The sequence below is a fragment of the Aspergillus alliaceus genome (assembly GCF_009176365.1).
Source record: "Aspergillus alliaceus strain CBS 536.65 unplaced genomic scaffold BDW43scaffold_14, whole genome shotgun sequence".
Classification (NCBI taxonomy): domain Eukaryota; kingdom Fungi; phylum Ascomycota; class Eurotiomycetes; order Eurotiales; family Aspergillaceae; genus Aspergillus; species Aspergillus alliaceus.
The window spans coordinates 617,569-636,594 of record NW_022474697.1 but is presented as its reverse complement, the minus strand read 5'-3'; the positions used below and the strand labels follow the sequence as shown (position 1 = coordinate 636,594).

General features: G+C 48.7%; 7 protein-coding genes across 7 annotated transcripts; 5 read left to right on the top strand and 2 right to left on the bottom strand.

The window, feature by feature from the left end:
* Window positions 1-2,408: 2,408 nt before the first annotated feature.
* BDW43DRAFT_49358 (uncharacterized protein) lies at window positions 2,409-3,193 on the top strand. The gene has a single exon (XM_032050142.1). The coding sequence runs from the start codon at window positions 2,599-2,601 to the stop codon at window positions 3,085-3,087; it is 489 nt and encodes a 162-aa protein (XP_031901877.1). The 5' UTR covers window positions 2,409-2,598; the 3' UTR covers window positions 3,088-3,193.
* On the bottom strand, window positions 3,194-4,452 carry BDW43DRAFT_49357 (uncharacterized protein). The gene is made up of 2 exons (XM_032050141.1): window positions 4,111-4,452; window positions 3,194-3,968 (listed from the first exon to the last, which is right to left on the bottom strand). Exons 1-2 carry the CDS (start codon window positions 4,147-4,149, stop codon window positions 3,300-3,302), a joined length of 708 nt encoding a protein of 235 aa, XP_031901876.1. The 5' UTR covers window positions 4,150-4,452; the 3' UTR covers window positions 3,194-3,299.
* Window positions 4,453-4,522: 70 nt separating this feature from the next.
* Window positions 4,523-7,885, top strand: BDW43DRAFT_272234 (sulfite reductase subunit alpha). Its single transcript, XM_032041518.1, has one exon. It carries the CDS (start codon window positions 4,584-4,586, stop codon window positions 7,719-7,721), a length of 3,138 nt encoding a protein of 1,045 aa, XP_031901875.1. The 5' UTR covers window positions 4,523-4,583; the 3' UTR covers window positions 7,722-7,885.
* Window positions 7,886-7,904: 19 nt separating this feature from the next.
* BDW43DRAFT_272233 (tRNA methyltransferase TRM7) lies at window positions 7,905-9,448 on the bottom strand. The gene has a single exon (XM_032041517.1). The coding sequence runs from the start codon at window positions 9,394-9,396 to the stop codon at window positions 8,110-8,112; it is 1,287 nt and encodes a 428-aa protein (XP_031901874.1). The 5' UTR covers window positions 9,397-9,448; the 3' UTR covers window positions 7,905-8,109.
* A 191-nt stretch (window positions 9,449-9,639) lies between these two features.
* Window positions 9,640-12,046, top strand: mak5 (ATP-dependent RNA helicase MAK5; the record flags this gene model as incomplete). Its single annotated transcript, XM_032046789.1, has 3 exons — window positions 9,640-9,891; window positions 9,942-11,141; window positions 11,192-12,046. The coding sequence occupies 3 exons, from the start codon at window positions 9,640-9,642 to the stop codon at window positions 12,044-12,046; spliced, it is 2,307 nt and encodes a 768-aa protein (XP_031901873.1).
* Window positions 12,047-13,007: 961 nt separating this feature from the next.
* BDW43DRAFT_309863 (uncharacterized protein) lies at window positions 13,008-13,513 on the top strand (the record flags this gene model as incomplete). The annotated part of the gene is made up of 2 exons (XM_032046788.1): window positions 13,008-13,306; window positions 13,390-13,513. 2 exons carry the CDS (start codon window positions 13,008-13,010, stop codon window positions 13,511-13,513), a joined length of 423 nt encoding a protein of 140 aa, XP_031901872.1.
* Window positions 13,514-17,809: 4,296 nt separating this feature from the next.
* On the top strand, window positions 17,810-18,788 carry BDW43DRAFT_49321 (PaaI family thioesterase). The gene is made up of 2 exons (XM_032050140.1): window positions 17,810-18,637; window positions 18,709-18,788. The coding sequence occupies exons 1-2, from the start codon at window positions 17,909-17,911 to the stop codon at window positions 18,733-18,735; spliced, it is 756 nt and encodes a 251-aa protein (XP_031901871.1). The 5' UTR covers window positions 17,810-17,908; the 3' UTR covers window positions 18,736-18,788.
* Window positions 18,789-19,026: the final 238 nt, after the last annotated feature.

The window sequence follows — 19,026 nt, the reverse complement described above, 5'->3', positions numbered from 1 at the left end:
TTGATTTTTATCTCCTAACCTCGTTTACAAGGATATCTGCCTTTGGTGGCAATTGGTGTCTTGCGTCCTCCGCAGGTTCCCGTTTCGACTAAATTTTTCTTCAGTTAGTGGCAACAGACGCGTCACTAAAAGATATCGATTGGCATCCGTTGCGCCGTGAAGCTCCGCCTTGGACAACTACCTCTCCTTAAAGTGGCATGATGAAGTCAATAATCGTTAGGAGACGATCATTTTTCAGCTGATCTTTCACGGCTGCAGAAGAATAATACCGCATTCGCCCCCGCTCAGGGGCAGGGTTTATTCCTCATTTACCTGCCTTACTCGGTCGAGATGATAGGATATCACCACTGCATCAGCTATGGTAGATACAAACCGTGGTACGGTACGCCTCCTGTTGAACGCATGCAGCTGCACTAGAATTCGGAGACTGTGACGTGGCGCCCATTGTCTGGTCCAAACCCTCCCATTTCTGTATCTTGAGGCTGATGGGGGAAGTTCGAGGCGAAAATCTAGTCAATCCCTCGTTCATCGAGTGATGGGCAGAATGGCTTCGATGTATGCCCTCTGGCATTGGCAAATGAATGAACTGTATTCTTTGGACCCCCGCTTCTCCGGACATCCTAGGCCGTGTTTCCACAAGGTGCCTATCCATAGCGGTCCATTCGCTACAACACAAGTTTGCCGGCTCATCCGAACTGACTGCTAAAACATTGATCTATCAAACAGCGGATCCAGGGAAAAATATCGATGCCAACTCAGCGGTGCTGGTGCTAGCCTAGTACCGTGACGAAGAAGCAACCTTGACATTTGACTGTATACCACCTCCTGAGATGGCCTATTCCGATCCTACAACCTCATTTGCCACCATTACACCTTGTCTTCCACTCCGTATTATTTAGGGATTTACTAACCTATTCTTGCGGAAATTTACGCTCAGAAACAAGGACCGAAAAGAAAATACCGGTAGCGACTTCTACCCAACGGATAAAAGTTTCTGTTTCGACTCGGAGACCATCAAGTTGATATACTTGGCAGGTTTATTTGTTCCTATATTTACGCGACGTATTTCATTAAATCCGACGACGTTGAATTTGAATATCTGACCCCACATGCACGGCCCACTGTGCTGGGTTCTTCAGTCCCGTGATCGTAATGTTGCGCCGGAATCCTCTGCGCATTTACGCATATATGTTTTACAAGTAACAAATGGAAAGTGTTAGGCTTGCTCCCGAAATTTTAAAGTGAGAGGGCCTCGATTATTGTGTTCTTCCTACGCACGCGGATTGGCCTGTGGCTGAAAGTATACTAAAAACCAGCAACGATTCGTGTCCAATAGAGTCTGGCAGCTGGCCATGGAGTATATGCAGCTAATAATTGAACCTTGTCGATTACATCTCTAGCTCCAGGGATCGTGGCAACAGGTTCCACTGACTCACACCCAGAAGATTCATGGCGGCTCTTCGCAGCTGCAAGCTGACAGCTGCCAGCGTCTTTCTGCGCATTTCGGGTTCTAAGATTTTAGCTCTGCATGTGCCAGTATCACCCTCTCTTGATACGCGGGGCCTGGCCAAACTAGGCATCCGATCTCGACAGGGCTTGGTGCAATTGCTTTTCAGAATACCACCTGAGTCGGGCTTGTGCGTGCAGTGGCCCGACCGCTGACGCCAGTGTGATCGCCATCGATGCATTGAGTTCCACTGGATCCTTCTATGTAATCGAGTCACTCCGTCTGAGCCTAGAATCTTCCGCCAAGGTGTGGTAGACACGAACTTGGAACCTATACTAGGAGCACTGGCAAAGCGTGGTTCCGATATGCACAATCACTGTGCCATCACAATGTGGCATCTACGCCTCAACTGAGGTCATTGACGTGGCAGGTGTAGGTTTATCTGATGTCAAATTGTCTGGAATTTCAATGAATCTTGTTGCCTTACTTCCCTCCCAAGGCGCCATGGTGTTCGATCTAAAGGGTCCTCAGGCAGCTATGCAGCTGACCTCACTTTCGAAGGGAGATAGAAGTGGTATTGCCGTGAAGTGAATCTGCTTTCTAGTGACTGCCTTCTCCCCCCTCGTCTTTCTTTTTTATGCTTTTCTGATTCACCTTTTCGAAGGTGAAAAGGAATTATTACTCTTGATTCTCTTACGTATGTGTGGACTACAATGCAGCGATGGAGAACATGCTGTTGCCTTGAGTTTATTCTAGGCTAGCAGGACATTATTCCCAAATGTCTCCATAACTCCTGTAGAATCATCCTTATGACCTTGTAGTAGTAGTTCCCTCATATGAGTCACGTGATTATACAGTGCCCTTGCAAGACCTGTAGACCAATGACGTCAACATGATCAGTGGGATAAAGAATACAAGGTTTTCCACCGAATCCAACATTCTTCAACACAATCTCCCCTTGCCAAAGGTATCTATTACAATTACTAGAAAGTAAAATCCTTCGTTATTGCCCTAGTCAATCATACCGATTGCTAATACCGTCCTAGGAAATAACATTCTTCTATATACCAATATCAAGAACGTCTAACTAGACTCACATCTTGCTCGATTTCCTTTAACAGATACCTTCTCGTCAATTAGATATCACAATCATGCAGACGTTCAAGCAACTCACCTCAATCACCACCCGACTGGGCCAGCCTGTCAAAACCTTCCAACCTCGAGCACAACTACCTCTCATCCAATCAGTAGAGCAAAACAGGCGGACCTTCCACTTCTCTCCGACATCTCGAACTACCCATCAGCAAAAGGAGGAAGAGGATAAGTTTCATGACCGGACTATCCTCGACCCCCAGAGAAACGAAGTCTCGAAGACGGGCACGGATAATGAAGTAGCTGGCCACCCGGCCGCTTACGATCCGAGCAAGACGTCACCGGAAAGCGAGATCCAAGCCACCGAGGAAGAAAGTCAACAGCAGGGTAAAGTCAGCAACCCGTTGAATGTTAGTCCGGCAAATAAGGAAGTTAGTGGCACACGACCAGCTCAGGAGGGGCTTCCGGATCGTAATGCAGAGAAATCGGGGTCGACTGGAAGGGGTGCAGCGCGGAAGAATAAAGAGGTGAACAAGCCGAGGAAATAGAGACTGGGTCTTTATCACAGTGGATAGTCCAGTATGGGTATCTGGATACCACTTCTGGTTTAGTACATTTTGTGTTAATATACATTGCTCTTTTTGTTGTTCATAAAAGAGTGCATATTACGTTTTGATTTCAGTGACGAGCTAACCACTATAGCTAATATGCATGGAATACAACTTTTAGAACCAACTAGGTATATTCGTCCATGTTTGTCTCAGTTCTTCGACTCTGCCCCGTATTTAATGATGTCACTGCCATACAGAACCCAGACCTTCTCACTACCAGCGGGAACGTCACCTTCCAAAGCCTTGAGACCGGCATTGACTGCGGCTTTCCCAATAACATCCGAATCCTGGGCCCAGCTGTCCTTCAGGCTAGAGTGGAGTTTCCCAGCAAACCCAGCAAAACAGCGGGCCACGGCTTCCAGGGGACGGCTTTCGTCTCTCTGCCCGGAAATGAGACCAGGGCGTAGAATAACGGTTCTCTCGAATCCTAGAGCCTTCACATCCTCTTCAATTTCGCCCTTCATTCGGGGATAGGCAAAGGACGAGTCTTTGCTAGCTCCACTGGATGAAATGAGGACGTAGACCTTTGTACCAGCATTGCGCGCGGCACGCGCCATCTCAACATTCAAACCATGCTCCACTTTATATTGATTCTCAAACCCTCCGGCGCTTGCACGGGTGGTTCCAAAGGAGGAGAAGAAGATAGATGGCGTTGGAGAAAGAGAGGAGAGTTCACTCGTCCAATTTGACGTATCGTTAGATACGATAGTGGTCAGTTTGGCTTGAGCGGTAGATGCGGCTTGCGGAGTGCGACGCGAAATCGTGTCCACACGAGCGACAGAGGGGTTTGCGAGAAGACTGTTGAGGATATGGCTACCCTTTAAGTTCCAGCGATTTATAATGGAATTGAGCGTTAGTCAAAATATACGAGTCGCTACATAGATAACTTGCCATAGTCTAGCAGAGATAAAAATATATGTTTGTTGCGAAAAAGCATGTATATACACACCGAGCACTTACCACCATTCCGGTACATCCGATCAATACTGCGTTAGCCATGTTTGTTGAGAAATGGTTGTCGTTCAAGAATGATCCACAGGTGCAGAAAGATGACGTTTTGTTGATTAGTGATTATCAATTGATTCGAAAAGGGGGCTAGACTCGAACGGGGGAGAGATATGCCTCAGGCTGTGACTGGAGTGGGTAAAGTAACGTGATGAAGAACGCGGAGAAAAGCCGGAAGTGGCGAGTTCTGCCGCCGTTGACCGCTGAGAAATGGCGATGGAAATGCCAAAAAATCTAATCGATAAGAGAATGATTGAATCACGCAATTCGCGCTAACCGCAATAGGCAAGAGGTTCCTGGGGGTTTCTATAGAGTGAGTCCTTTTCTACCCCCATTACCTCCCACTTTTATGATTCAATCCTTTCTCCTCTTTCTTGTCTTGTACCTGTTCGTTTGACCTGTTTCTCAACAGGAATTTTTTGGTCGGGATGGTCTCTTCTTCCCCAGCCTTGTCGGCTCTTGAAGGCCCGACTTATGTGACCGCCCAGACCCTTATCCAGCAAGTGGCGTATGTCCTGAGTGATAAGATCTTCTCCTACTCTCCAGAGTCTTTTGACCTTGATGTAGCTCTCAAGCAATGGGCTGCTAGCCAAGAGACCAATGCCAATGGCGAAACCCCCGCTATTCAGGCTATGGAGACCCGCCAAGGTGCTGGTAACATTGCTCTTGGCTACCTCTTCTCTCAGGACTTCGACCTGAAGAAGCGCCATGTTCCCCAGGGGATTGTCGCCTCTTCTGCCACTCTTCCATACATGCGCTCGGCTTTGGAGCAGCTTTCTCTGCTTTATTCCGTTGCTAGTCCTGTTGCCGCGCATGTCGCCGCGGTCGACTATGCCGGAGAGGAGGGCTTGGTCACCGATTATGCCTCCGCTTTTTCTCTTGCTGAAGAGCTTGGACTGGGCCTCATCTCTAGTATCTCTGTTCACGAGTCGCAGCATATGGCATTGCTTACGACATTACTCGCAGCGGTTTTGCCATCTATCCATATTTACGATGGTGTCCGCGCTGGTCGTGAAACCACTCGGGTCATCGATATCCTGAGTCAAGCGGGTCTTTCTCGCGCCTATGGGGCTGTTCGCAAGACTTTGGAGGATTCTCGTAGCCGTCATCTTGACAACCAGGGAAAGCTACTAGAACTGCTCCAGTCCCTCAATGGTGAGCTCGGTACGGACTATGGCCTCTTTGAGTACTATGGCCATGCGGAACCGGTCTCTGTTTTGGTTGCTTTTGGTACCGCTGAGGCATCTCTCACTGCCCAGGTCGCCCGGTCCCTGGCGAAGGATGGTGTCAGTGTTGGTGTTATCAACGTTCGTGTTTACCGCCCGTTCGTTGAGGAGGAATTCCTCCGAGTGCTACCCCGGTCTGTCAAGACTGTTGGTGTCCTAGGCCAGGTTACCAACGAACAAGCCGTGCAAGAGCAGGGTATTCGATCTGCTCTATACGAAGATGTTCTTGCCGCCTTGACCTTCGCTACTGGCCGCGAGAACGTACCTACTTGCGTCGACATCAAGTATGCTCGCTCCCAGCGATGGGACTTGATCAACACGGCAGCTGCGTTCCAACTCATCTCCGAAAAGCCTATTGTTCAGACCGATGGCCATACTGTCCCTCTTCAGCTGCTCGACCCCTCTGCGGTCCAAGAATACACTTTCTGGGATGTCGATACCTCTGTCTGCTATAATGCTGCCACTGCACTCTCCCAGGCCCTCGCTGCCGACTCAGCAAGCAACGTCACCACCCACAAGACTTACGATAACCTCGTCCAGGGAGGTGCAGTACGCATCGATATCCGCAAGAGCTCCAAAATTCTTGAAGCTCCCTATGCTATCACTTCTGCCAACACCGCTTATGTGGGAGATGTCAAACTTCTGGCGGACATTGATATCACTGCCTCTATCCAGGACAACGGCAGCCTTATTCTTAACGCTCCTGGCGTGAAGGATGATGAGCTGGAGAAGAAGCTTCCTGCAGCCTTCAGGCAAAGGGTTGCGCAACGTGGAATTTCTCTTTACCTCGTTGACCCCTCCGTTTTCGGCGACTCCTCGCTCGACGCCGTCGTTCTACAGACCGCCTTCCTGCGAGTGGCACTCCCATCGCTGGAGGAGGTCGGCATTAAGAAACTGGCATCAATCTGTGACAACGCTGAATCCCTTCAAAATGTCAGCAAGGACCTTGATAGGCTGCTTCGCCAAATCGAGATCCCCGAGGCATGGAAGACACCTGAGGAAGGCTTTGAGGCTCCTCAGCTTCCTAAGGACCTCTCCCCCAATAGCTTTGTGTCTTTCGACAAGGAGGATGCCGAACCCGCTTCTTTTCTTAAGGACTGGCAGACTGCCGCGAAGGGCTTGGCTTTCAAAGAGGCCTACGGAACCAAGACAGCTCTCCGACCGGACACTGCTGCTAAGACCTTCACTGTCCATGTCAAGGAGAATAGACGCCTGACGCCTGTCACTTATGACCGGAACATCTTCCACATTGAATTCGACTTGGGTGATTCTGGTCTTACTTATGACATCGGTGAGGCGCTTGGTGTACACGCGGAGAATGATACCAAAGAGGTCTCGGATTTCATTTCCTTCTATGGCCTTAACCCCGACGATATTGTCGAGGTGCCTAGCCGCGAGGATCCTGCCGTGCTGGAGAATCGTACGGTGTTCCAGGCTCTCACACAGAATGTTGATATTTTCGGCCGGCCCCCTAAACGTTTCTACGAGTCTCTCGCTGAATTTGCCACCGATGAGAAGGAGAAAACTGACCTCCTTACCCTAGGTGGCCCCGAGGGAGCTGTGGAATTCAAGCGTCGCGCTGAGGTTGACACTGTCACCTTTGCTGACATTCTGCTTGAATATCCCTCTGCTCATCCTGAATTCCATGACTTGATCCGTATCGTCGGCCCTCTCAAGCGTCGTGAATATTCGATTGCCTCCTGCCAGAAGGTGACTCCTAACTCCGTGGCGCTCATGATCGTCGCTGTCAATTGGGTGGACCCTAACGGCCGTGACCGATTCGGATTGGCTACCAGGTACCTCAGTGGACTTCAACCTGGTTCCCCCATCACAGTTAGTGTGAAATCCAGTGTGATGAAGCTGCCTCCGAAGTCCACCCAGCCCATCATCATGGCAGGTCTTGGAACAGGTCTTGCTCCGTTCCGTGCTTTCGTGCAGCACCGTGCACTTGAGAAGGCCCAGGGTAAAGAAATCGGCTCCGTTCTGCTGTACATGGGCTCTCGTCACCAGCGCGAAGAGTACTGTTATGGTGAGGAATGGGAGGCCTACCAAGAGGCTGGTGTCATTACCTTGCTCGGCCGTGCCTTCTCCCGTGACCAGCCCGAGAAGATTTATATCCAGGATCGTATGCGCCAGACTCTGCCTGAGATTGTTCAAGCTTACATCCGGGAAGAGGGAGCCTTTTACCTTTGCGGTCCCACATGGCCGGTTCCCGATGTCACAGCTGTGTTGGAAGAGGCAATTGCCACCGAAGCTAAGGAGAACGGCAAGAAGGTTGATACAAGAAGGGAGATTGAGAAATTGAAGGATGAGGAGAGATATGTTCTTGAGGTGTACTAAAAGGTTTGATGAACAGTTCTGTTATCTCGAGTTCCTCTTGTGTGCATGCAATGAGGTTGATGCCTGTCCTGTTTTGGTTTAGCGCTTGTTAGCACCCGATAGAATACCTAGACTTATGATGGTTACCCCAAACACTACTTGGTTCATATAAATATGTACCTTCCATTTTAGTATACACCTATACCCTTGTAAATGATCTATTTTTGTATCCTTTGGGTATCTTCTATATACTTGTACTGCAGATCTTCTGTTCCCCCCATAACACCGCCTTATTTTATGCCAATCCATGGTCCTGATCTCCAACAAACCGATTTTTGTGAGTGGACATAAAAGGATATATGAAAGAAAGTATTGTAAAGAAATCAATTATAAAAAAGTAGCATCTCAATCAAGCCCGTCCAAGAGCTCCTAGCTTCGTTTTTCCATAGGCACCGCCCTTTTCTTTCCTCAGCTCCAGCGCTCGCCGATAAGGCGGAGCAGTGGGCGGCTGAACAGGGTCCAAGCTTACATGATCAGGAGGTAGAGCGTAGGACGCATCAGAATCCCAGGAAGAGAGGTCACCGCAGGCAATGAATGGAGGAATCCACCTGTTCTCAACGGCGAACCTCTCCGTCACAGGTTTCTGAGAAAGGGGCTCTAGCTTAGAAGAGCTATCAGACTCGGCATGCAGCATGCGGGTCTGATTTTCCTTGTGAGGTCCTGTTGAAGAGACGGTTTTGATAGTCGTAAGGTTGGCTCCAGGTTTGACTTCAGAGTCAACGTCCATCACCTCTATGCTGACGTTACCATCGGTGGACACATTATGTGCCGCTGCGGCTCCGCCAAATAGGGGGTTCTTGAGAGCGTCTATGCCCATCGAACCGTCATGGATGGCTGGTGGAATGAAGCCCTCGCAGACCACGAAGGCTTCCAGACTACTCGCTCGACTGCTTCTCGGCTTCGCGACACTGACCTTCTCAAAGACGGTACGAAGCTGTGCATAGATGAGGTCGACATCTCGGCCACGGAAGATCTTGGCCACGAACTTGCCGCCGGGCCGGAGAACGCCCAGGGCAAGGTTCAACGCTGCGTAGAGCAACTGCGACTGGATATAGATGTCTAGATCGTGCAGGCCGGTGACATCAGGAGCACCATCGGAGATAACAAGATCGACAGGATGCGGCTGTCGGATAGTAGAAGGGGAAGAAGATGTTGTAGAGTCGTAAGCCTCCGGATCCAAGGCGCGGAGAAGAAGAGGGATTGTGGAAGGGTGAGTGATATCTGCCTTGAGGGTAGTGATGCCTTCCAGCGGCGCCATGGGTTGCAGATCTATCGAGACAATCTTGACATTCTTTCTAGGTTTCAACTCCTTCATATCGGCATCCCCATCAGCGCCGTTGTCAGTCGCATCACTGTTCGCACCTGCTAACGCTGCCTCTTCCCTGGCTTTCTTCTCCACCCACGCCCTCCGGCCAAAGCTCTCGCCCTTGATCAACACCCGACTCAAAACCTGACTCCAACTACCCGGTGCCGCGCAAAGGTCCACAACCCGCGTGACTTTCTCCGGATTCTCGTGCTCGAATAGATCAAATTGTTCATCGATCTGGATTAGCTTAAACGCCGAGCGCGCACGCCAATTCTGCTCCTTAGCTAGTCGGTAGTAAGCATCGCGCTTATCCTTGGAGGATTTACCCATATTCACGGTGTCTGCGCGACAGCCAAAACTATGCCAATGGGTGGGTAAAGAAGAGTGATTTTCAATGGAATTTCTCCGTGGGGCAGTGGGCGGGCGATAAGACTGAACCCCAAGGCGGCGAGCAGCGGGCTTTTTTTCTGCCGTTCTTTTTTCCCTTCTCGGTGTCGAAAAATAATTCTTCAATCAACCAGGATCACACGATCTATTGATATTTCCTCATAAATTTCTTCTGAGGCACTAGTTATGGGCCAGAAACGGCAGCGGGACCAGAAGGGTCCGGGATTCTTTGCGAAAAAGAGAAAGAAGAGCGCAAAGCCAAGCAATGCCGCCGGGGAGGATAGCGACTGGGATGGTATCGTCGCAGTGGACGATCTCAACTGGAAGGAAGTAGCTCTTCCGGATCGTCTGGACGACGCGGAAGGCTTCTTTGGATTGGAGGAAATTGACGGCGTCGATATCATACGATCTGAAGGCAATGGGGAAGTCAGATTTAAGGTACCGTCTCTGCGCCGCGATTTCTAGCGACCTCTACTGACACCTTTTAGGCAAAAGCTGGGAAACCGAAGAAGTCAATACTGAAGGAGAAAGGGCTGGAGGAAGAAGAGGCCCAGTTCGATGATGAATGGGAAGGAATCGGCGACGACGATCAGACTGCGCCCCAAGACCAAGCGGAGGAGACCAAACACGAGCCCGACGAGTCCGATAAGAAGGCGAAGGTAAAAGAGACCAAAAACACAAAGAAGGAAAAGAAGGAGGCAAAGAATGTGAAAAGAGAACCGAAGGAAAAGGCTGCTGTAACCAATGAGGACAAGATCAAACCTGGACTCTCGTTTGCCACGCTCCAGGACAAGGAAGACGACGATGGTGCGGACATATCTGCTTGGGAGCCCCTTGGCCTCTCCCCTGAAATTCTCACCGGCCTTTCAAAGATGAAATTCTCAATGCCAACGTCTGTTCAAAAGACCTGCATTCCTCCCATCCTGGATGGTCATGATGTCATCGGAAAAGCTTCGACAGGATCTGGAAAAACGCTAGCTTTCGGCATTCCCATTTTGGAACACTACTTAGAAAAGCTACGGAGCAAATCTCAGACAGACTCAGAAAAGAAGGAGTCCATGCCGATTGCGCTTATATTATCGCCCACTAGAGAACTGGCACATCAGCTCGCGAAACATATTGGCGAAGTAATCAGCCATTCCCCGGGCGTCAATGCTAGAACTGCGCTTTTGACCGGTGGCTTGTCAGTACAAAAACAACAGAGAGTGCTAGCTAGTGCTGATATCGTGGTCGGTACACCTGGTCGAGTGTGGGAGGTTCTCAGCTCTGGACAGGGCTTGATTCGCAAGATGCAAGCGATCAAATTCCTTGTCATTGATGAGGCTGATAGGCTTCTGAGTGAAGGGCATTTCAAGGAAGCCCACGAGATTTTGGCAGCTCTTGACCGCGTTGAGGACGGAGACTTCCCAGATGATTCAGGCGACGAATCTGACGAGGAAACAGATCCTAAGTCTCAGAGACAGACCCTGGTTTTCTCGGCTACTTTCCACCGTGATCTTCAGCAAAAGCTGGCGGGTAAAGGAAAGTGGACTGGGGGTAATATCATGAGCCAAAAAGAGTCGATGGAGTATCTTCTTCAGAAGCTCAATTTCCGCGAGGAGAAGCCCAAATTCATTGATGTGAATCCAGTCTCACAGATGGCAGAAAATCTCAAGGAGGGTATCGTGGAGTGCGCTGCCATGGAAAAGGTATGTTACAAGCCAAGGACAAAAGGAAACCCGTCTGACGACTTCTACAGGATCTTTTTCTCTACACACTTCTTCTCTATCATCCTAAGCACCGCACCTTAGTTTTCACGAATTCCATCTCCGCCGTTCGACGACTAACTCAGCTTTTGCAAACCCTTCAACTCCCCGCGCTAGCCCTTCACTCATCTATGGCCCAAAAGGCACGACTTCGTTCAGTAGAGCGGTTTTCCTCCCCAACCTCAGACCCTAGCTCCATCCTCGTCGCAACCGACGTTGCTGCTCGTGGTCTCGACATCAAGGGCATCGACTTTGTTGTCCATTACCACGCTCCCCGCACTGCGGACGCATATGTCCACCGGTCCGGTCGTACAGCACGTGCGGGAGCGTCCGGAAAGAGTGTTATCATCTGCTCTCCTGACGAAATGATTGGTGTGGTCCGCCTCGCCGCGAAGGTGCATGCGAACATGGCCAACAGAAAGAAGGTCCCCCTCGAGTCATTAGAGCTAGACCGCCGAGTCGTATCTCGTGTCAAACAGCGAGTGACTCTAGCGGCTCGAATTGTTGATTCCAATATCGCCAAAGAGAAGATCTCCGCCGAGGACAACTGGCTCCGCACGGCTGCAGAAGACCTTGGCGTCGATTATGACAGCGAGGAGTTCGGCGATGCCTCAGGTCGCAGCCGCGGACGCGGACGCGGACGACAGGAGCGTGAACGGAAGGCAGGAAATACCTCAAAGGCTGAGTTGGCGGGACTGCGCGCCGAACTCAAGCAACTGCTCTCGCAGAGGGTCAATGTGGGTGTGAGTGAGCGTTATCTGACCTCGGGGCGAGTTGATATCGAGGCATTACTACGTGGGGAGGGTAACAACTCCTTCCTAGGACAGGTGGATGCGTTGGAGTTTTAATCGTGGGATGTATATATATTAAGTACAGAGAAATATCGCATGTATACAGTGAACCAACATGGCAGATTTCTGCTACCACTACGAAGTAGATCGTGTAGTGTGAAATCGATTGTTTTTCGCTGAATCCTACCGTCTTCATCGCAGCATTTCCATACTCCCCTCCACATTCATAAGATAAGCGCGCCGCAGGAACACCTTATAGCAATTATTTATTACCTGCTTGAACATTAGTCGAATTGTGTGTCCTTTCTCACGTGTAGAGTATGGGATAGCAAAAATATGTATAAGAAGTATGACTAGTGCACCCCCACTTAGGGCTAAACATATCATAGTCCGGGAATGCGACCGGGTCAATGTTTTTGCTGTGTCTGTCCTTTTTTTCTTCTTCTTCTCTTTTAAACTGTACGTCAAAAGCAAAAAGAAAAAGAAAAAAAAGAAATCAAAAATGTATTCTAGCTCCAATCATTGTAATAGAAGAGGAAATGATCTTGCATCAGTCTAAGCTTTATTCAGTACAAAGTACGAGAGCTGGATTCCCGAAAAGGGAAGAGTACAGTGATCTCCCTTCAGGGTTCCACTTCACCCCCCATTTTCTGTGTCAAATTTGAAGGGGGAAGATGAAATGTAATGTAAATCTGAAGCCCTTCTAAACTATTTCCAGTTAGTGCCGGTCAGATGGCCATGACTTGTTGAGATCTAACCGTTTAAAACCACCCACCCGATGGAAAATCTTATGGAAGACAGGATGGCGAAGTGCCCCCTGGAGCGAGCGATTTATAAGGGACAGATCTTCGAACGCTGATCCATGTCAAGTGAAACAAACAATGACCGGCCGGTTGATGAATTAATCCGGACTCCGTCAAGGCAAATCGTCATCCTTCATGGCGGGAACATTGGACAACCGCTCTCTGCAGGAAATGGCAACCCGTTTGCTTTCTGACCCTCATGGACTCAAATCACGATGGAGAGCCCAATGCGAGTCATCATCTCTGCCTGCGTCACTGATATCGGTGGGAATCCACAACGACGCCATAATACCTTGGGGAGTGCGTTCTGCGAGGAAGTCTTGCACCGAGAATTCCGTGCGTCGCTCCAACCTACCGGATACGACCATGTCCATATCCCCGCGGATTTTGACTCCGTCAAGCCGGTAAAACGCTGGTTTATCTTTGACCTGAACGTACGTGGAGAACTTGAAGCGGACGAAGTTGCGCGGGTCCCCCATTCCGTCTATCTGGGTAGCCGCCAGGGAGACAAATGGTACAAATTGCCACCATTCCTTTCCCCCGAAAATACATGGGCTTACGCTACTTTTCTTTTCTTTTCCTTTTTTCATTATATAGGATGTTCATTCCACGTCCCCAATGGATAGAATCGGCCAAACTCCGAGCCAACTCATATACATGGGGCGGACGACTGGAGCAAAAGCTAGTGGCTGGAATGAAGACTTCATTGCTACGAGGGTGAAAGAATTTCTACCGATTAACATTGCTGTCACGGTGTCTCGGGTGGCGTTTGCCCCCTGCAGGCTGGACACTCCTCGTTGTCCTTATCCTCTTGCCAATCCCAGACATCTTGGCGCTGGTCCGGTGGACACGTCACTTGGTTCTGCAGGGCAACAGCACATCTCGCGATGTATACGGTGGCCTCGTGGCCACAGATCCCGAACCGGCCTCGCACATTGTCACACATCTTACCTGCCTTTCGTCAGCGACCTTCTTTATGCCCGTGACATTGAATGTGCCTTCACAGTATTCCTTTGCCCCTTCTTTTGGACCATGGATCATGAAGAGCTGACTGCTAATCGAAAGCCTAGTCTGAGTTAAAATTTCCCTTGGAGGGTGAGAATATACGATCAAGGATACCTTAGGCCAGAAGTCTTCACCCACCAACCACGATTCAAGAACTGTGAGGGTCCATGTATATAAAAAAAACAACAACAAAAAAAATCTCACACGAAGGTACCACATAGAGAATAAATAGTAATGAAAACTATACTAGTAATACTCCTTTCATAGTCACAACGACCAGCGAAAGCCCACTATAAACAATCGTTACATCTAAAAAAATTTCCCTTGATGAAATTCGCTATACTGATTGCCCTAGAGGCATCAGTAGATACCCAAATGGCCGGTGGAGTAAGGAAGCAAACAAGTTTAGAGATTGGCCACTAGTTTGCGCCATTTGTTTTCCACGTATAAAATGTTTGCCGGAGGCTCCGGTATTGATCTGCTTGCTGAAAGGAGGGGTCTTGATAAATGTCAATAGTTTGTTTGGCTCTTCCGTCCCTACTACTAGTATTGGGCCTGGGTTGCGTGTGCTTATCTACTTTATGTCTGATACCATCATATATGCCACTTATCTTGTTGTCTCTGCTTAGTTGATCTTTATTCCTGATCACAAATTGTCCTCGTGAGATATTCTATGGTCGAGTGGATTAGATGAACTGTCTCTAAACACCTTGATTTTTAGGTTATAGACTACCCGTGATACAGCTTCCCGAACCCTCACAGCCCAACTATTTCCTGACTGTGAAGAGATCACCCCATCATAATACTGCTTCCCACTTCTACACAAACGTATAACTGAACAATCAACCTGAGTGCAGCCAATATACCACAAACCGGCCGCGATCTCAAGGGCAAGAGCCACAGATAGAGGGCAAGTGTCGTCCGACGTGTAACCCTAATTCGCAAAAGCTTATTCCAAATAAACAGCCAACACCCCTCGGTAAACTCTTTCCGTTGCAAAATTAGAATGAGAATGAGAGCAAACGCAAGCGCAGATCACGAAGATAGATTGGCCAATAGATTCTCTGGATCGTAGGAATCGCATGGGCCCCACGGGTAAAGAGTGACTGAGCTGTTCTCCTCACAAGGTATGTACTTACAGTGGGCAAACGACCCTTAGCCCGTTGGGATGAACTCAGCAAATGTAAGTCCTACCACTCTATTTGGTTAGGGATTATTTCTTCGAAGTCATCTACAGTGACCGTCTGGGCTCCAAACGGTTCTTGAAATGTCTCTTAGTATAACACCCCTGTAAATTGGTGCCCTCCCTAGTATGTTAGGGCTATTGGGTTGCTCTGGTTTATGCCACATACCTACATCATTGCAAAGCCATTCCTGCAAGTTAGCAGTATATAGTGCTTGTTATTAAACGGCCATCATATAAAGTAGGCCCGTAGATCTTTCACACCTAGGGTTGCTGTCTCGTCAAAACCTTTACGGCCAGTCTATCGCGCGATACATTCAAGCGATGCGATCGCATAGCTAGAGAGCTGGAATGCACAGTCGTTTGATACAGTGATATTAGCTACTTAACTATCGAATCTCGAACCTATGCTCTTTACACCGGGAAACCAAAATAGCCACTACAAGCTAGAGATCAAAATTGACCGACGCTCCTTAGGGAGATTACCAGGATCAATATCCAGGAAAGCAAATAACAAGTTAATAATTATGGGCCGTTTTTACATCCCCTTTTCGCAAGAATTGCCTAACAGACCACCTACGTTGTTTATTAATATAGAAAAATATAAAAAGCGTCCTCATTCCTACGACAATAAGATATTTATATAGATGTGTATGTATGTATGTATGTATATGCGTGCCAACCGCACCAAAAACGAACAAAACCGGGTTACACATCTGCCGAAGCTGCCGCGCAAAGACCGACTGAAAAGCAGCCCTGATCCATCTATTGCTCTTAAGATGTAGCCAGACTGTCACCCAGGTTGTCACCAGTTAACTCCCTGTGATGGTTATCTGGAATCTTCGGAGAACTCCAAGAAACAAATGTGCCGGGAACCAATTGACTGTGCTACATAAAAAGGTACAGGGGCAGATAACAGAAAAGAAGAATTCGGTCTGATCGTCTGTGCGACGACGACAGGCTTTGACACATCCGCCGTCCCTCGGTGGCAGCACAGTCCGGAGGCATTTTTCTCAGTACAGCAATGCCAAAATACTTCATAATTGGTGCACCGAACTCTTACTGTCCCCAACGGCTCGCTGTTAGGCGGAATTTCTTTCGTATGCGACTCCATCACGCGGTGGGCCCAGAAATCCGCCACTAAAGACATCAAGTAAGTCCATCTCTCAACCAGCGTAGACGTCCAATCATGATCGTCATAGGTCAATTGAGGTTAAGAAAGAAGCCCAGTCATTTTAATAAGTGCTGGACAGCATTGGTGGTGAACACCTTAATATCCGGTATAACTCAGCGAATCGCTTCCGTTGCCTCGGGAATGGCCAAGTGGCCGTTGAAGAGAGCGGCATGGGAGACCTCGCATATTACTTTGCCGAATGGCTTTGGTGGTTAGTGGTCCTACTGATTCTATCAATTCAACTTTCTCCAGATTCTTACTCACCTTACCTGGAAGACCACTGTAATTTAGACAGATTTGTCAATAGAATAAAATGCGAGGATACTCCCTACAAATCTAATTGCAGCTTACCGGTATCTCCATAGGATAGGTACATACTTGAAATACAGAATGGCTTATCCAGAAATTGATTAAAATCTTTGCATGAACCTTGAGGCCATACCTTCGTGTAGAAAATACTTACTCAGCAAGGCTCTACTAAGCAACAGCAGTAGCTAGATGATCCCTGGAGAGTATCCGACCTATATAGTTGGTTTAAAAATTTAACGGAACAGCCAGGCAACTACATCCTCAATAGCGACCTCAATTGCATGAGATAATTATCTCCCCAGTCAGAAGTCAGCCCCAGAAACCTAAGCAAGATTTCAAAAATAGTGGCAGGTATGCTTTTCGATAACGTAACCCAGGTTACCAGATCTAGCAAGACCTTTTCAAGGCAGAGGCAAGTATGTACAAACTAGGATACGGTGGAAACACGATGCCGTTGCCCAACTCTATGAGTTATGACCGCATCAAGTAACACGGCACTGACGCAATGAAGCCAAATTCGGCAAGATCGATGATCCACGGATATGGTACAGGCATAAGTTAGGACAGCAGGAGAGCTTTCTTTCAATCAGTCTTCTATAGTTCAGTTAACTATGTTAACTTTGAGCGTGATCATAAGCGTACGCTGTACTTCGGGCAACCTGACTCGGGAAGCGCTCGGCATGACTCCGAAGAGATCCACTCTTGTCCGATCTATGACTCTCGGCATGCCGACTAACCTTATTTGGAGACATTAAAGTTTTCGAGATCAGGAACTGAGTGGAAGTTGTCAAGGCTATAGCAGGTTATTATAAACCTACCATGGTCGTAAGAGGAATCAACGAAACATACACACCATATCTGAAATCCTGTTTATAGCGGATATTGTAAGATCTTATCAGGATCTGTCAGCTTGGTACAAAAACAGGTTGATATAACCTGATTCGTACGATTTGAGACGCCTAGAAATCCACCGGCCATGAAATACGTATCTCTACCAAAAATCCAGCCATGAAGATGAAGGACCCCCGAAGACCAACAAGCGCTGAGCTTAATCAGGACCAGGAAAGATAGACTGATCATCCATGATTGGCCGTGCCAGAATGGCGGTATTCCACCTGGGACCCTCTACTCCACTACGGAGTTATTCCTTTCCTCGGTTTTTTTTTTTTTTTTTTTTTTTTTTTAAAAAAAAAACCCCCATTTTTCTTTGAACCAGGCAATGTCGCAATCAGGAAACACAATCCCATCACAGAGCCTCTTTCTATACCTCGTCAGTCCATAAATAGACACCAAAATCCACAAGTAAGTGCAAAGCAGCTTCAAACCCAGGATGAAAACGCTCACCCATCTATACCCAGCCCAATCTAACCCCAAAATAAGCTTTAAAGATTAACCCCTCCCCCTTCAAAAAGCCCTGATATCATCGTGCATATACATCCCAAAAAATGACAACCCTAACACGAACCCTCCGGTATATACCTCGAATTCTCCCAACAATCACCCCCAAGACCACAACTCGTACAGTCCGCATCGCCGCCTCAGCAACAGCCCAAGACCACCATGCCTCGACAAACGCCACGCCCGTCGAAGACGTCTCCTCATTCCGCCCACCCGCACAATCCCAAGTGGAATCCCACATCGCCCGTCTCCCCCTGGTACAATCCCTCCGTCGCGATCCCAGCTACAAAGAGTCCCGCCCGCACCTCTCCATGAACGCATCTATCCGGCCGGCGCATTTCGTAGCGGGCTCGCTGGCCGGACGGGAAAAGATCACCGTGCCGCCGTACATGTGGACGTCAACGGAGAAGCTGAAAGAGAGTGGACAGCATGCGGGGCGGGTTATCGCTGTATTCCATATCGGGAAGCAACTGTGCGGACATCCGGGGTTCGTGCATGGGGGGCTGCTGTCGGTGATGTTTGACGAGGCGTTTGCGCGGTGCGTGTCGGCGTCGTTTGCGAGTGGGCTGGGGATGACGGCGAATTTGAATGTGGATTTTCGGAAGCCCGCGGTGCCAGATCGGGTGTATGTGTTGCGTGCAGAGACCGTCAAGGTGGAAGGGAGGAAGGCGTGGGTGGAGGGCAGTTTGAACTCGTTGCCCGCCGCTGGCGAGGAGAGTGACCCCGTCTTGGTAGCTGAGGCGAGGGCTTTGTTTGTTGAGCCCAAGTTTGCAGAGGTATGATCCTGATTGAATTCTCTTTCTTTGCCGGGCTTTCGTTTGGTCGACTGACTGGTTGGTGGTTCTAGAACATGGTACCTCTGTATCGCGGTTAATTGATGAGAGCTGGATGGGATGGGGGACAGCGCATTCTGTATACAGTTCAGCAACAGATTTGTGCATATACACTTATATAATACAACCTATAGACGCTAGATAGACTTATAGATTCAAGAACACTTTTACGTTCAAAGCTTCCATTTTTCTATCTAGAACAATATGAAATTCCCCCATGACTCCACCCCATAGCCCGGAATCAATGCCCTGCGACTCAGTAGATAATGAACTTTGAATGCAGAAAGCCGGCCGATGAAAACAGATTAGATTCATTCATGCCGTCATTATAA

What these genes read in the sequence shown, in the direction of transcription:
- BDW43DRAFT_272234 (XM_032041518.1), top strand. Translation starts at nt 4,584, where the DNA reads ATGGTCTCTTCTTCCCCAGCCTTGTCGGCTCTTGAAGGCCCGACTTAT.
- BDW43DRAFT_49358 (XM_032050142.1), top strand. Translation starts at nt 2,599, where the DNA reads ATGCAGACGTTCAAGCAACTCACCTCAATCACCACCCGACTGGGCCAG.
- BDW43DRAFT_49321 (XM_032050140.1), top strand. Translation starts at nt 17,909, where the DNA reads ATGACAACCCTAACACGAACCCTCCGGTATATACCTCGAATTCTCCCA. An exon ending in TTGAGCCCAAGTTTGCAGAG is followed by an intron (nt 18,638 to 18,708) that starts GTATGATCCTGA and finishes TGGTGGTTCTAG; the next exon opens with AACATGGTACCTCTGTATCG.
- BDW43DRAFT_49357 (XM_032050141.1), bottom strand. Translation starts at nt 4,149, where the DNA reads ATGGCTAACGCAGTATTGATCGGATGTACCGGAATGGTG. An exon ending in TCGGATGTACCGGAATGGTG is followed by an intron (nt 3,969 to 4,110) that starts GTAAGTGCTCGG and finishes TGGAACTTAAAG; the next exon opens with GGTAGCCATATCCTCAACAG.
- BDW43DRAFT_272233 (XM_032041517.1), bottom strand. Translation starts at nt 9,396, where the DNA reads ATGGGTAAATCCTCCAAGGATAAGCGCGATGCTTACTACCGACTAGCT.